The following is a 14781-nucleotide window of genomic DNA, read 5'->3' as shown; positions in this document are numbered from 1 at the left end:
GTTGTGCAACTCTTAATATACTAAAAACTACTGAATTGTACAATTTAAATGGGTAAACCATATAATATGGAATTATATCTCAATATATTACCAATAAAAAAACAAAAAACAGACCAACTAACTCGTAGCTGTAGCTCAAGGCTTTCCCATGTCTCCTGTGTGTCCTTGAGATGAAGGGGAAAAGGTCTGGAGGTGGGGGCGGCAATACAGCCTCGTGATGGACACACCCATCTTGACCCCTTCATCTGAAGCCCCTTCTCATGCTTGGAAACTCCACACAAATCACCTTGGAACATAGAGCTCATCTCCCACCACATAGTTGGCTTTCCCAGCAATCCCCTTGTAACATAACCAAGGCTTAGCTAATCAAATGTGTCTGCCAGGGATTTCTCAATCTAGGCAGGCCAGGAAAGAAAGTGGAGTAACTCTGGTGGCAGCAGGAAGAGCTTCACCACACTCTGGTTCCAAGGTAGGATTTAGGGTGCTTTTAACTGCTCATACCTGTCTGCCAACCATCACTCCTTATTTTTTTTATTTTATTTTTTTAGCTTTTCTCAAGTCTTAGTGTTTCTGTGAATCCAAGCGTTCAATACTTTTGCTCTTCTCAGCCAGACTCCGTTCTTTGGCTCTAAAGTAGGATTGACACATGACAAGAGACTCTGTAGCATTGGATCCCTCCTGGCAAGGCAACTTATCCTAGTAGCTTCAGCCCTTGGCTTACAATCACTGGGAGATGAACATTTTAGGCTCATCTCACACTTAAACATCTTTTCCATCATCTCTGAAGCATCAAGCATTAGCCTAGCTTCTGATTCTCTCTTCCTTTTCCTGATAGCTACTTTTTATTTTTATTATTTTTATTATTTTTTAAAATATTCTATTTATTTATTCATGAGACACAGAGAGAGAGGCAAAGACACAGGCAGAGGGGGGAGCGGGCTCCATGCACGAAGCCTGATGTGGGACTCGATCCCCAGACCCCGGGTCACACCCTGAGCCAAAGGTAGATGCTCAACCACTGAGCCACCAGGCGTCACTGATAGCTACTTTTTAGATATCTTTCCCATATTTTATAATTTCTCACGATTTATAAAATTAAAAAAAAAAAAACTCTATGCCCAATATGGGGCTTGAACTCTCACAACCCCAAGATCAAGAGTCACACACTTTACCAGCTGAGGCAGCTATCAATTCTTTTTTTCAGTCCTGCTTAAAATTAACTAGGCTTGGGACGCCTGGGCGGCTCAGTGGTTTGGCGCCTGCCTTTGGCCCAGAGCGTGATCCTGGAGACCCGGGATCGAGTCCCACGTCAGGCTCCCTGTATGGAGCCTGCTTCTCCCTCTGCCTGTGTCTCTGCCTCTCTCTGTATCTCTCATTAATAAATAAATAAATAAAATGTTAAAAAAAAAAAAAAACAAACAAAAATTAGGCTTTCTGAGGCTTAGGATTGATAAATTTCAATTCTACAAAATTCTCAGCTTCTTTGAAATATTCTCTCTTCTGGGGATACCTAGGTGCCTCGGCGATTGAGTGTCTGCCTTTGGCTCAGGGTGTGGTCCCGGAGTCCCGAGTCAAGTCCCACATTGGGCTCCCTGCATGGAGCCTGCTTCTCCCTCTGCCTGTCTCTCTGCCTCTCTTTCTGTGTCTCTCATGAATAAATAAAACCTTTATTTATTTATTTTTTAAAATTTTTTAAAGATTTATTTATTTATGATAGACATAGAGATAGAGAGAGAGAGAGAGAGGCAGAGACACAGGCAGAGGGAGAAGCAGGCTCCATGACAGGAGCCTGACGCGGGCCTCGATCCTGGGACCCCAGGATCGCGCCCTGGGCCAAAGGCAGGCGTGAAACCGCTGAGCCACCCAGGGATCCCCTAAATAAAACCTTTTAAAAAAATATTCTCTCCCTTGGAATTGATTATATGCATCACACCTTCTCAATCTATCTTCCCTATTTTTTAACCTTTCGCTTAGTTTCCATTTCTCTGTATCCCTGTGCTCCGCCTGTGTAACTTCAGATGTACTTCCACTTCATTCTCCTTTTAGGTATGTCTAATCTGTTGTTTAACGATAAAGTTTCTAACTTCAAATAGTTCAACGTTCATTTTTAAAAGCTTTATTTTTTATCAGACCAATTTGGTCCTTTTAGAGATTTTCTTTAGTCATACGTGCGCTTTAAGTACAAGCAAGATATCTTATGTTTTGTGGTTTTTTTTAAAGACTTATTTATCTATTTTAGAGAAAGAGAGCGAGGGGCAGAGGGAGAGAATCTCAGCAGACTCCTCTTGAGCAAGGACATAGGGCTCAATCCCATGACCCTGAGATCATCAGAACCAAGCCAAAATCATGAGTCGGATGCTTAACCTACTGAGCCATCCAGGAGCCCCTATATTTTGTATTTCGTATTTCTAACATGTCTTTGTTGGTCTGACTCTGTTGCCTAGTGTCCCTAATGACTCTTACTCATGGTGATTTCTTTCCTTGTGTACTTTGTATTTTCACTGAAAGCACACATTCCTTCAAATTTTATCTGAAGGAATTCCTTGAAGCTTGGGTTTAAAGTACAAACCTCAAGAGAAGATTACATTTGCTTCTGCTAAGTGCCTAAAAACAACCTGAGACCACTTCAAACTGAATTATTACCTTAAGGATTTTCCAGTCTACACCGGTAGTATGAACTCTAGACCCAAACAGTGCTAAGGGCCAGCTGTGCTAACACATTATTGGGGAAACTTCGTGTCCTCATCCCCTACCTCCTCTTGTATCCAGACCAAAGCTAAGTAGGTGAGCTGTGGGAGTGGTCCACTCTTTCAATGACTGTGTCTTCTTTGAGGGATCTCTGATCTGATATCCTCCTTTGTGGGAGCCTTACATTTGTTGCCAGCCCCTCCATGTGGCCTGCTGAAACAGTAGTTCTAGGTCACCCACAATCGCACCAAAAAAACAGTTAATAATAAAAAGAAGAGGGATCCCTGGGTGGCTCAGTGGTTTGGCACCTGCCTTCAGCCCAAGGCCTGATCCGGGAGTCCCGGGATCGGGCTCCCTGCATGGAGCCTGCTTCTCCCTCTGCCTGTGTCTCTGCCTCTCTCTCTGTGTCTCTCATGAATAAATAAATAAAATCTTTAAAAAATAATAATAATAATAATAATAAAAAGAAGAGTGACAGGAATGTTTACGAACTGGCTCCAGCCCTAGGAGCCATCCACGGACTTCATGGCTTTCACCAGCCTGAAGATCACTCATTGGCCCTTTTATTTCTATACCACAATCATTAGTTTAAAGTAAGGATGGGAGGACATGAAGCCACGATGAACCAGATCCAAGCAGAGGAAGTGTGCCAGAGTACAAGCTGAGCTGCTCTTCTTGTCCAACCTTGGGGTAGTCCAAGACCCTCTAGTCATCTTTGAGCTAATCTAGCTCAAGGGCAGCCATGATCCTCACCCTTGAGTGGAAAAGAACCAGAAGACGCCAAGCCCAAGTCTGTCCCTGCAGATCCATTTCTCACTGGGGCAGTGGTAGAGCTCAAAACAGTTCTTTATTACTCTTTGCTCAAAGGGAGATGTCTCCGGTCCTTGCCTGCATTTCGGCGCCTCTTTCGACTCAAGAAGCTCTCTAGCCTCTTGCTGCGTTTCAGCTCCTTGAACTTCTCAGCTAGGACCAATTGCCGCTGCTCAGCTAGAGGACAAAGAGAAAGAAAGCTGGTAAACAAAGGAGGAGGCATTCTTCTCTCCCTTTCCCCGGGTCTGTACCATTATGTCAGGATTCGTGACTTGGTTGCAATTCACTGGTAAGGGCACCACATGGATTTTTTTCTACCATCCTCTGTTTGCTCTATTACACCAACTGTGAGCTCCTTCCATGTGCCTGGCCCAGCATATGGAGGGGAGGCAGGGAGAGATAAAAGCAACACTCCTTGTCCATAATCTATACTTAGGGATGTAAGAAGAGTCACAAATAACTCCTCCTTCCTATTTCTACCTTCATGCCTCCCTTAGGGAGGCTCCTGGACCCCCAACACAGCATGCTGCTTCTATGGCCACCCAAGCCTGTCCCTGTAACCAGCCTGGGATGGCTGTGCCCCACTCACATTTCTTCAGGAAGTATGGCCGATGGCCCTGCTGGGCCCGAGCCCTCTGCTCCTGCTTCAGGGCCAGGCGCAGCTCCTGTTGCCTCCTGCGTTCCTGCTGTGCCATTTCTTGCTGCTCCTGAGAAGCAAAGAGGAGGTGGGTGAGATGGGTGGGTAGGAGGGACCATGAACCACCTCCTGACTGCCTTGAACTGTTCTCACTGCCCACCTGCAACTCTGACCCACTCACCATTCTCTGAAGCAGCTGCTGCAGTTTCTCATGCTCCTGCCCTGAATGGTGCTTCTTCAACTGCTTTTTCACAAGCTCCACATTGCAAAATGAATATGATGGTTAGCAGTCTGTAAATGTTAACTGAAATTTTGTGCCAAGCATTATTCTAAGAGGTTCATATATATTAACATAATAACACTATGAAATATGAATATTTCTCTTCATGATTTGAAAACTACCAATAATCACACAGGTAGTAAATTAATGAACCAGGATTTGAATAGAGAAAGCAAATTAGGGAGAGTTAAATCTGCCCACCACTATGCGCCCTGTTCCCCTCTGCCTCTCTAACCTGTACCCTAACTTCCCACCCCTCAGAATCCCCAGGAGCCAGTCTCATGTTCCAAACCTCTTTCTCTTTGGCTCGGATGTCATTCAGGAATTCATATGTTTTGTCAAACACCTCAGGATTATATTCTCCTGACAGATCGTCAAAGCGGGGATCCCGGGCTACCTTTGGGGAGAGAGAAAGAGAGAATAAAAGAACTGTTCAGTCTCCCCTGAGAGACTTTTCTTCCTGCCTCTTCCTTACCTTCTTACTGATGGGGACAACTTGACGCAAAAATGGCACCCGGACCTTGGCTGACATTTCCAGAGGCCTATGGAGAAATTAGACATGTCTGGGGTCTCCAGTCTTTTTTTTTTTTTTTTTTTTTTTAAGATTTTATTTTTATTATTTTTTAGAGAGAAAGAAAAAGAGAGAATGCACAAGAGCAGCAGGGAGAGGCAGAAGAGACAGAGAAAATCAAGCAGGCTCCATGCTCAGCGTGTGAGCCTGATGAGGGGCTCAATCTCACAACCCTGAGATCATGACTTGAGCAGAAATCAAGAGTCGGACACTTTGACTGAACCACCCAGGTGCCCTTAATTTTTAGTTTTTTTTTTTTTTTTTGTTAAGATCTTGTTTATTTGAGAGAGAATGTAAGAGAGAGAGCACAAGCAGGGGAGAGGGAGAAGCAGGCTCCTCACCGAGCTGAGAGCCTGACACAGGGCTCGATCCCAGGACCCTGGGATCATGACCTGAGCAGAAGGCAGATGCTTAACCAACTGAGTCATCCAGGTGCCATTTTTGGCACATGCCAAGCCAGCCAGGCACCCCAGGGTCTCCAGTCACGATCAAAGGCCTCCCACCTAAGAATTCAGACACCTACTGAAGGTCCCAAGTATTCCTCAGTTCCTCACCTGTGCTTATCTGCAACACAGGCATTTTGGACACGTGGTCTAGAGCCTTCCTTCTTAGAACTGTTTCCAGCTACCAACCGTTTGTATGTCTTAGTCCCCACTTGGCTCTGCAATTCCAACAGCTCTTCAAAGGACATGTCAGATGTATCTGCAGAGGGGTGGGGACACAAGTCAGCACAAAATCTCCTAGTGCTGCAGAGACCTCATCCCACCCTCCTTTCCAGTGTCCCCACCAGACCAATCACTATAGTCCCCAAGCAGCACAGGTCATAATAATTCTATGCTGACATCTACCTTCCCAACCATTCCAGCCACCTGGGGCCTCACCTGGCTAAGGGCTTTAAAACTGGCGGTGGGCCAAGCCACAGTCCCTTCTTTTTCATCCTCTCTTTTAATCATGCCTCTACAGGCTTCTCCACAGGGCTTGTTTCCCTTGCTCGGTCACCACTGCCCATGCTCTGCTTCATACTCTCAGCACCTCACCTGAGCCAGTGCTCTAGCCTCCTAACTGGTCTCCCAACCTCTGACTCCTCCCAAAGCGAGGCTTCCCACTCCAGGCTTGACAGAGGCCTGTAAAATGCAAAGCTGATCTCATCACTCCCACCTCTTTTCCATACATATATGCTTCAGATCACATCACTTCAGAACTCAAAACTCCTCAAGGGCCTCCTCATGATCGGAGTAAAAGCGACAGGGCTTTATAATGGTTTGAAAGCCCCCAGGTGATCTCTAGCTCACGTCCTACTAATCTCTTTCCCACTCCTCTCAACTGGTCTCCTAGCAGTTCATGAGCAAAAAGGTCAGTGTTGGGCAGCCTGGGTAGCTCAGCGGTTTAGCGCCACCTTCAGCCCAGGGTGTAGTCCTGGAAACCTGGAATGAGTCGTGTGGGACTCGGGCCTGCTTCTCCCTCTGCCTCTCTCTCTCTCTCTCTTTCTGTGTCTCTCATGAATAAATAAATAAAATATTTTTTTTTAATTTTTATTTATTTATGATAGTCACATAGAATGAGAGAGAGAGAGGCAGAGACATAGGCAGAGGGAGAAGCAGGCTCCATGCACCGGGAGCCCGACGTGGGATTCGATCCCGGGTCTCCAGGATCGCGCCCTGGGCCAAAGGCAGGCGCCAAACCGCTGCGCCACCCAGGGATCCCAAATAAATAAAATCTTAAAAAAAAAAAAAAAAAAAAAAAAAGGTCAGTGTTCCCGGAGCAGTTCCTTTGTATTTGATGTTGCCTCTGCTTGGAAGTTTTCTCCAGATCCATTTATTGCTTGCTTCTTCATGTCCTTCAAGCTGTTGCTCAAATGTCATCCACTCAGTGAGGCCTTCTCTATTTAAAATTGCTTTCACTCTATAGCCCTTATAGTCTTCTTAAAAAACAGATATAAAAAAAAAACTGAGATATAATTCACATATCATAAAACTTATCCTTAAAAATATATAATCCCATGTTCTGTTGCCTTTTAATGTATGAATTTACCTTTTTTTTTGGTCACCCTTTTTGAAAAGTAAGTTTCATGAGATTTTTTTTTTTTTAAGATTTTAATCCTAGGGACGCCTGGGTAGCTCAGGGCGTGATCCCGGTCCCAGGATGGAGTCCCACATCGGGCTCCCTGCGAGGAGCCTGCTTCTCCCTCTGCCTGTGTCTCTCATGAATAAATAAATGAAATCTTTTTTTAAAAAAAAGGCTTTTAAGTAATCTCTACACCCAATGTGGGGCTTGAACCGACAACTCTGAGATCAAGAGGTGCACGCTTCTCCCACTGAGCCAGCCAGGCGCCCGGGGGAGTTGAGTGGTTTACTCACCGCTACATCTACAGCTAGAACCACATCCAGAACAGCCTGTACACGGTAGAAGCTCAAAGAATGTCTGCGAAATGTGTGAATCCTCATCTGCTAAGGCTGCCCCAGCAACCCATGCCTCTCCTGATTGTGCTTTCGCCCAAGCGGTTTCTCCCGGCGGAAAACCACCCCATCCTCCTTTCAGCAACTGCCCAGGATCTCCTAACCCGGGAAGCTCCCCCTCACGGCCCAACGCGTCGGCCGCCGCTTTAGAGAACTGGGCGGTCCCACGGGGACGGCGCCGCCACCTGCCCTTCTCCCCGGCACCGGGGTCTCACCCTTCCGCAGGCCCCCAGAGTCCTCCCCGCAGACCCGGGCCCCGCGGGGAGAGCCGGCAGCCGCCGGGGCGCGGGAACTCGCTCTAGGCATTGGCTCGTCGGCCGCGGCGGCAGCGATGGCGCTACTTCCGCTCTCGTGGTTCCCGGCCCGCCTCTTCCGGCCTCCCCAGGAGGCCGCGTCTGCGCAACTCGTGGTGAACTGGTGGGACCCGCGGGGGCGGGGGGGAGGGGGGAGCCCGCTCGAGGGACTGTCGCCACCTTTTTGTCCATGGCGCTGGACTCCGCGCTCAAGAGAAATGAGGGCCAGGCCTTGGTGATATTTGGTTTCCTTTTGTTCTCGGCGAAGCCAGAACCTCAGCACCCTGCCCCTTTGCAAGCTTCGGGCACACACCCTCCCATCGTTTTCCACAAAAACAGATCACACGTTTGGAGATTTTCAATTCATTTTTATAAAATCTGAGCTGGCTGGGAGCGTCAGGGAACAGCAACAGCTCAGGGAAGGGTGGGATTATCTGCTGGTCCTCGCCTCCCCAGATCAGGGAGAAGGAGGTTTCATGGCAACAGTTGCAACTCCTCTCAGCTCCCAATGGATGCTCATGGCTCAAGCGGGGGAGGGGGCGGAAACAAGGGTGGGGGGAAGCTCCTGAGGCTCAGACACTGCTTGCTTCTCCCTTATCCCCAGTTCCTTAGCTTCCCAGTAGAGCCTGGCTGGCCTGGGGCAGAGCAGAGACCCAGGAGCAGTTGGAAGGAGGTGTACGGGACAGAGCACCAAGGGAAGGGGCCCTCGGCCCAAGGGGGTAGGGAACTCGCCCTCCCCCCTACAGCTCCCCACTGAGTTCACAGCACAGGAAACACCTCTAGTCCAACAACTCCACGCAGAGGTATACCGAGTCCAGGTCCAAAGGGGCAGGCAGGTGAGGGATGGGAAGGGGCAGTGAACACAATAGCAGGTTCAGGAAGGGAGGCGGCAGCAACTTTCTCCTACCCATGGGAGGAGACGATGGGGCGACTGATATTGCTGTTGGTGGTCATGGCATTCAGCTCCCACCTGGAAGGCCAACAAATGAAAGGCAAAAAGGACAGATAGGGGAGCCTCCACCCCCAAGGCCAGAATTGCTCAAACAAGGCTATGAACACACCAGTCCCTTCAACATCTTAGAGCACAACCACCCACAGCCACCTCCTTCCTTACAGCCTTACTAAGTTTATCAGGCCCCACCCACCACCAAATCCAGTATCACCCACTCCTTCACCTGCAAGATTATGTAGACTTCCTGTTTATATATGTGTCCTTGTGCCCAACACCTGGGAAAAAATCATCTGTATACACAGCTCAGTAAACTTCCCAACCTACCTTTCATCCTCTGCTCAACCAGGAATGTGTTTTTGCTCTCCACTCTTATCCCTTTAAAGAGCCTAACTCAGCTCTTCTCCTAAGCTTTCAGAAGCCTTCCCCACCCCTCACACATTAAAATTAATCCCTTGTTTCCTCTCTCTTTTTGACAATTCTATTCTTTTACAAGGATTTACCAAGTTCCTCCTTACCTCAAGACGCTCACTACAGTCTACTTGGTAGGAAATACCTACACATGTGTCAATCCTGAGGTAGCCTAGGATCCATCAGTTCAGCCTTTTACACTCTGCGTCACCAAATACTGAACACACACTCCCTCAGCAAGTAAGTTAAACAAAACTGATACAAGGAGAGGGAAGTGTCCAGAATGACCCAGAAGAACACAATTATACACCAAATAACTTCTGGAGCTTGATTTGGACTGAAGAATGGAATTCAAAAGGAAGTAGCTGGAAGGAGCTCCCTTAATTCTGGAACTAATGTGTTCCAAAGATTCTTGAAATTGTACTTTGCACCTAACTTCAAAGATTTAATCAAATTTTCTCAGCATATTAAAAACAACCATTATAGGCTCAGGTCTCAAGAAGTGATGCTTCTGAGCTTGGTTTAAAACACCAGATTTTTTTTCCCCCATATGATTTACTCACCGGTACTTCTGAATCTCAATCCCTCTCATTCTCCACAAGTACATCATATCTCCAGCAAAACAAAAACCTCTGTCCCCTCTATACTGAGACCAAGCTCATCAGATCCTGCTTTTACTGCCCATTCACCCTCAAACAATCCCTCCTCTCCAACCACTCACTGTACCTGATGTCATGGGGCAAACAGGACTGGTCCAGGTTATACTGAATCACGGCCAGTTTACACAGAGTCTTCAGACTAGGGCCTTTAAAGGAGAAGTTAGGGAGAGGGGAAAGATCAGAGCCAAGGGAAGGGTCCAGTCCTCAGTGTCACCATCCAAAGTCAGGGACCCTGTGGTAACGGCACTGTAGGAATATGTGTACTTACTAAAGTCCAAAATGTGTAAGTCAGAATGATCTATGAGGTCAAATTCATCTCCCAGACCTTCCTCAGGAGATGGACTGTAGAGATCAAAAAAGAGATGAAGGAAGGAGGAAAGACTAGCCCTAGGACCCTCTTGCTCAAGTGCCTCCCGTGCAGTCACAGACCTGGGCCCTTCCCCAAGGCCTCCCCACTTTCCTCCTAACCTGGTACCCCCAAACAGAACAATCTTGTCACCGACAATACAGCAGCACTGGCGCCGGCGGGGACATGGCCCCTTCCCCTTCGGTTCAATCTTCTTCCATGTGAAGGACACTGAAAAGCAGTTTATGTGGAGCTTTAATACCTGCCCAGTCCAGATAGCCTCTCCACCCCCACCCTCACAGGATTCCCCGCCCCTCCCCCCACTCCACTGTCAGCTGCTACTTGTTTTCCCCTTAAAGGCAGTGCTTCTGTACCAGGGTTAAACTTCCAGAGGTCATGGAAGTGCCGGTTCAGCCTTGCATTATAGCCACCAAAGATGTACAGCTCCCCATTGTAGCCAACTGGAAGGAGAGAGCAAAGTGGAGTATGATGACAATGGGTGGCAAGGGGGAACTCCCACAGGGACAGACAGACACTCACAGGCTGAGTGGCTCCGGCGGCCCTCAGGCAACACCGGAGTGGGGGGACAGTCCAGCCAGGCCTCAGTCCTGGTGTCAAAGACACGGATGCGGTTGCAGTAAATCTCGTTGTTGGAATGGAATGGCCCAAAGCGGTCAGCACGGCCCCCAAAGACATACATGTGACTGCCCAGCATTGTGGCTGAGTGGAAGTCCCTCCAGCGCGCAGGGCTGCCCTGGGCAGGAGCAGAGAGATGAGAAGGAGGGGGTCAACATGAAGGCTAGAAGGGATCTGCTCTCACTGAGCTTCCTAGGATGTCTTGAATCGAGGGTAAGGATCTGGAAGAAAGAAGAAAGCGCACACCTTTGTACAGATAAGGGTCCATGTCATGGTGCTGGTATCCAGCTTGTGAATGTCATTGGAAAAGCAATCCGCCTGAGTGGGAAGAGAAAGGAAGTGAAGAAAGCAATAAAAGATGGGATCAGTGGTCACTCTCTGACCCTCCAACCTCTCCCCTTAAAACCTTCAAACAAGTCAAAGCCTCCTATTCCATCACCCTCTATTTTCCCTTCCTCTTTCTCATTCCCACCCTAAACCTCTGGGTTCCTACCAGCTGCTCGTAGCCCCCGAAAATGTACATGGTCTTGCCCAGGACACAAGCTGAATGTCCGTCCCGGGCTCCAGGAACTGTTCCTGACACTCGGGGTGTGGACCATTTGTGAGTATCTGAAAGAGAGGAGAGGATGGGCCAGGTAAGCAACCTGACACTCCCTCCTAAACTGTGGGGTGCCCGGCCACCTCAGCCCACACCTTTCCCAGCCCATTTCCCTGAGGCATCATTTGGCAGAACACAGCTTCTCTGAGATCCATACTCACTGACATCAAAGGCATATAGCACATTGCAGGCTCCTTCGGTGTCGTTCCGCCCGCCCCAAAGGAAGACCGTGTCGTCGATGAGGACAGTTGAGTGTCCATACCGCATGTAGGGTACCACAGGAGCCTGCCCACGGATGGCAGGCCTCACTGGGGGCAGCTTTGTCCAACGCAAGGACACTGTGGGCATAGTTCTGCTCAGCCCTGGAAAGCTCCTCCAGGCTCTTCACCTTTTCCCAAACCAGATATTCATTCCCCCATCCCCTCTGGCCATGGGGACCACCACCAAACCTCATTCAGCTACCCATCCCCCTCCCTGATGTGGGTATCCAGGGATCGTCCCAGCATTAGCTTACCTGCATTGAAAATGTGCACATCAATCTGACGCAGTGTTTCATAGTCTTCACCAGAGCAGTAACCCCCGAAGGAGTATACCCGGTGCCCAACAGCCACTGCAGCATGGTTCACCCTGCGGGGCCCGCCCTCCAGGTGCACTGTCCACCGTAACATCCCCTGGGTCACTGGTTACAGCAACATGCCCCCCCGGCACGGCCTGCTGCCTCTGCTACCTGCAAACAAGTTAGGGCCACGGGCTCCTCAGGCAAGGCCTTTGTCTGGCTCGCCGTGAGTCTGCTCAGAACCAGCCCTTGCCTCAAAGTGTCACCCTGGTGGCCCTCCCACACCATCCTTCCAAAGCTCAGGTGGCTGGCCTGGCCCCAGGGGAGATGCAGAGGTCAGGGAACTTGCCCTGGCCCTGTGTTTTCCCAACAGCAAAGGGTGGCACCACACCGACCTGATTGACAGCTCAGAATTTGCTGATCAAGGGCTCAGCGTGGTCATCCTTTACTCATAGAGGCTCCACAGCCACGGTGTCCCTGGCCTGGCATAAGCTCCAAGCACCACCCCACCCCCACCCCCTCTGCCCTCCTTCCCAAGGCAGTGCATTCTCTTGTCTCTCTGGCTCTGCTCTGCTTACTGCCACCTCTCTAAGAATCTCTGCTCTTTAAGGTGGGGAAAGGGATCTCAAAATACTCAGGGCTATTAATAGCCCAGCCAACTCCAATCAGTCCATTGAAAGCTGGCATTGGTGCTTCAAGGTAAAAAAGCTTTTAGGCCTTTAAAGGGAAACAGTCCCCTGATCCAGGGCAGGGTGGGATTGATCCAGGGCAGGGACCTCTATAGATGGTTAGCCCCTTATAGGGAGCTCTTGCCAAGTTGAGCTGTTGTCATCAGGGTCATCCAGGGCCCCTCAGAGGCACTCGGAGTTCCTTTGACAGCTGTGCCTGGTATACTGCCAAGACCAGGAACTTAAGCCAGAAAGGTATGTGTCTGCTGGGAACAGTAGGGGTGGAAAGGAGGGGTTTTCCTCTCTTGCTACTTCTCCAACCCTGCTATTGTAAAAAAAAAAAAAAAAAAAAAAAAAAAAGCTATTTTAGCAGTTCTCCCACTTGGATTCCTGAAAGGGGGATGGGGTAGGGGTACATTAGAAAAGAGAAAGAAATGGGATGCCTGGGTGGTGGCTCAGTGGTTGAGCAACTGCCTTCCGCCCAGGGCATGATCCTGGAGTCCCAGGATCAGGTCCTGCATCGGGCTCCTCCTGGGGGAGCCTGCTTCTCCCTCTGTGTCTCTGCCTGTCTCTCTGTGTGTCTCTCATGAATAAATAAAATCTTAAAAAAAAAGAAAAAGAAAAAAGGAGAGAGAGAGAGAGAGAGAGAAAGCAAACAAATAAAAAAAGTGCCCTTGGGCAGGACAAGAAATAGACCCAGGCATGACCTGCCAAGCTAGTGATAATGGGTACATTTGAAGGCCTTGTCAGACAAATGCTCCTACAACTGGTATTGCCTTCGCTGGCAGGCACCTGCTGGGTTTGAGTGGATATCTGCTCCCTGTTCAAGGAGCCCTGGCAGAAGGAAGGGCCTGACGGAAACTCAGGTACAGAGAATGCACGGGAGGCCCCTGAAAAGAAACAGACATGGCTTCCAGCTGGCTTGCCAGCCGCCCTCCCCCTTCAACCTCCCTCAACCCTCCACCCCCACCCCATGCTTTAAATAGCCAGCCTGCCAAATCTGAAATAGCCCCACCAGGAAACCACTCTCACTTCATTATTCCTGTCCTCCATCCAAAAGATCTTGGATCTGGGCTTGTGGGGAGATAGGAGGTTGAGGGGTTTAGGAATGCGAGTCTTTCATTTCCCCTCATAGTTTCTACTCCCTCCTTCTGCTATGTCAAGGTAAAGAATTCACAGGGGAAAGGAGAAGCAATCCCATCCAAAGATTGACAGAACCTTAGCTTCTTCACAAGGACATCTCAAACTCATGGAGAAAAGCCCCCGCTGTCTCAGGGTCTGCAGTCTCTAGCTTCTTCCATTCCCTTAAAGTACATACCCCCTCTCCCCGCCCGCGGGGTCTCTTGCTCACTCCCCATTTCTGGCCCTTCTTGATCTCCTGATTGCTTTGCAGCTTTCTCTTTTTTCCCTTCTCCCACGGCACCAAGCTCCACCCGACAGCCCTCCATTTTCCCTCTTCCACTAAGGGAAAAAAAAAAAAAAAAAAGCTAATATTCACCGACCCCCTTCGGGCAGGGACCTTCCTCACTCTACATGACGCTATGCCTGTCTTCTTCCAGTCATCCCAGTCTCCCCTCCCCAACAATACTAGACCCTCCCCCTCCTTTTCTTCCATTATCCTCAGCTTCCCTTTCTCTTCATAGCCATCTTCCTTCCAATTCCCTTCGGTGCCTCCGCCAGCCACCAGGTCTCCTCCACCCGTTTCCTCACCATCCTCCCCCAGCCCTTCTTTCCCCATTAACACTCTCCTTTCCCATCATCCCCCTAGTTCCCTCCCCACCCCCACCGCATCACTCTCAGGCCCCTCCCCCACGACTCCAGCTCCAGGTATGGGCGACCCCAGCCCCTCCAATTTTCCTTGTCCCTCAACACATCGCGGGTTACCTGCCAGGCCGGGCCGGGGCGGGGCCGTGGGTCCTCGCGCTGCTTGCAGTCTAGAACCCGTTGCGCGCCAACCGACACCTCGGTCCCCAACGAGATAAACACAGCCAACCTCGGTCCTTCCGGCGGGCAGGGGTGTGCGCACGTGCAGTCAGAACTAAGTACCCGAAGCCTACCGGGACTTGTAGTCCACGGGTTTACCGAGGGTCGCGAGGGGCTGAAGAACCGGCGGGCGCCGAAGGAGATTGTGCGCATGTACCTACTACTGTCAGAACCCGTGGGGGTCACTGGTTAATGTAGTTCTTTGTCGTCCGGGCCCGGGACGGCGGAGGCGGGGCAAGG

General features: G+C 49.5%; 2 protein-coding genes across 2 annotated transcripts; both read right to left on the bottom strand.

The window, feature by feature from the left end:
* Window positions 1-2100: 2100 nt before the first annotated feature.
* On the bottom strand, window positions 2101-7927 carry RRP36 (ribosomal RNA processing 36). Its single transcript, XM_055330404.1, has 8 exons — window positions 7916-7927; window positions 7658-7856; window positions 5541-5688; window positions 4891-4957; window positions 4708-4812; window positions 4317-4391; window positions 4088-4205; window positions 2101-3675 (listed from the first exon to the last, which is right to left on the bottom strand). Exons 1-8 carry the CDS (start codon window positions 7925-7927, stop codon window positions 3539-3541), a joined length of 861 nt encoding a protein of 286 aa, XP_055186379.1. The 3' UTR covers window positions 2101-3538.
* A 161-nt stretch (window positions 7928-8088) lies between these two features.
* On the bottom strand, window positions 8089-14714 carry KLHDC3 (kelch domain containing 3). The gene is made up of 11 exons (XM_055330468.1): window positions 14443-14714; window positions 11849-12061; window positions 11496-11672; window positions 11230-11345; window positions 10983-11054; window positions 10641-10854; window positions 10475-10561; window positions 10223-10331; window positions 10023-10096; window positions 9822-9900; window positions 8089-8705 (listed from the first exon to the last, which is right to left on the bottom strand). Exons 2-11 carry the CDS (start codon window positions 12000-12002, stop codon window positions 8639-8641), a joined length of 1149 nt encoding a protein of 382 aa, XP_055186443.1. The 5' UTR covers window positions 12003-12061; window positions 14443-14714; the 3' UTR covers window positions 8089-8638.
* Between the last annotated feature and the right edge of the window lie 67 nt (window positions 14715-14781).

Source organism: Nyctereutes procyonoides, unplaced genomic scaffold (genome assembly GCF_905146905.1).
Source record: "Nyctereutes procyonoides isolate TBG_1078 unplaced genomic scaffold, NYPRO_anot_genome, whole genome shotgun sequence".
Classification (NCBI taxonomy): domain Eukaryota; kingdom Metazoa; phylum Chordata; class Mammalia; order Carnivora; family Canidae; genus Nyctereutes; species Nyctereutes procyonoides.
The sequence above is the reverse complement of the archived record's forward strand: the minus strand, read 5'-3'. Positions and strand labels throughout refer to the sequence as shown.

Excerpts from the sequence above, each read along its gene's own strand:
- RRP36 (XM_055330404.1), bottom strand. Across the intron at positions 4,813-4,890 it reads TTGTCCCCATCAGTAAGAAG|GTAGCCCGGGATCCCCGCTT; the intron begins GTAAGGAAGAGG and ends CTCTCCCCAAAG. Across the intron at positions 3,676-4,087 it reads GCCATACTTCCTGAAGAAAT|CTGAGCAGCGGCAATTGGTC; the intron begins GTGAGTGGGGCA and ends TTTGTCCTCTAG.
- KLHDC3 (XM_055330468.1), bottom strand. The coding sequence starts at position 12,002 with ATGTTACGGTGGACAGTGCACCTGGAGGGCGGGCCCCGCAGGGTGAAC. Across the intron at positions 10,562-10,640 it reads CCGCCGGAGCCACTCAGCCT|TTGGCTACAATGGGGAGCTG; the intron begins GTGAGTGTCTGT and ends CTCTCCTTCCAG. Across the intron at positions 8,706-9,821 it reads TGTTTGCCCCATGACATCAG|GTGGGAGCTGAATGCCATGA; the intron begins GTACAGTGAGTG and ends TTGGCCTTCCAG.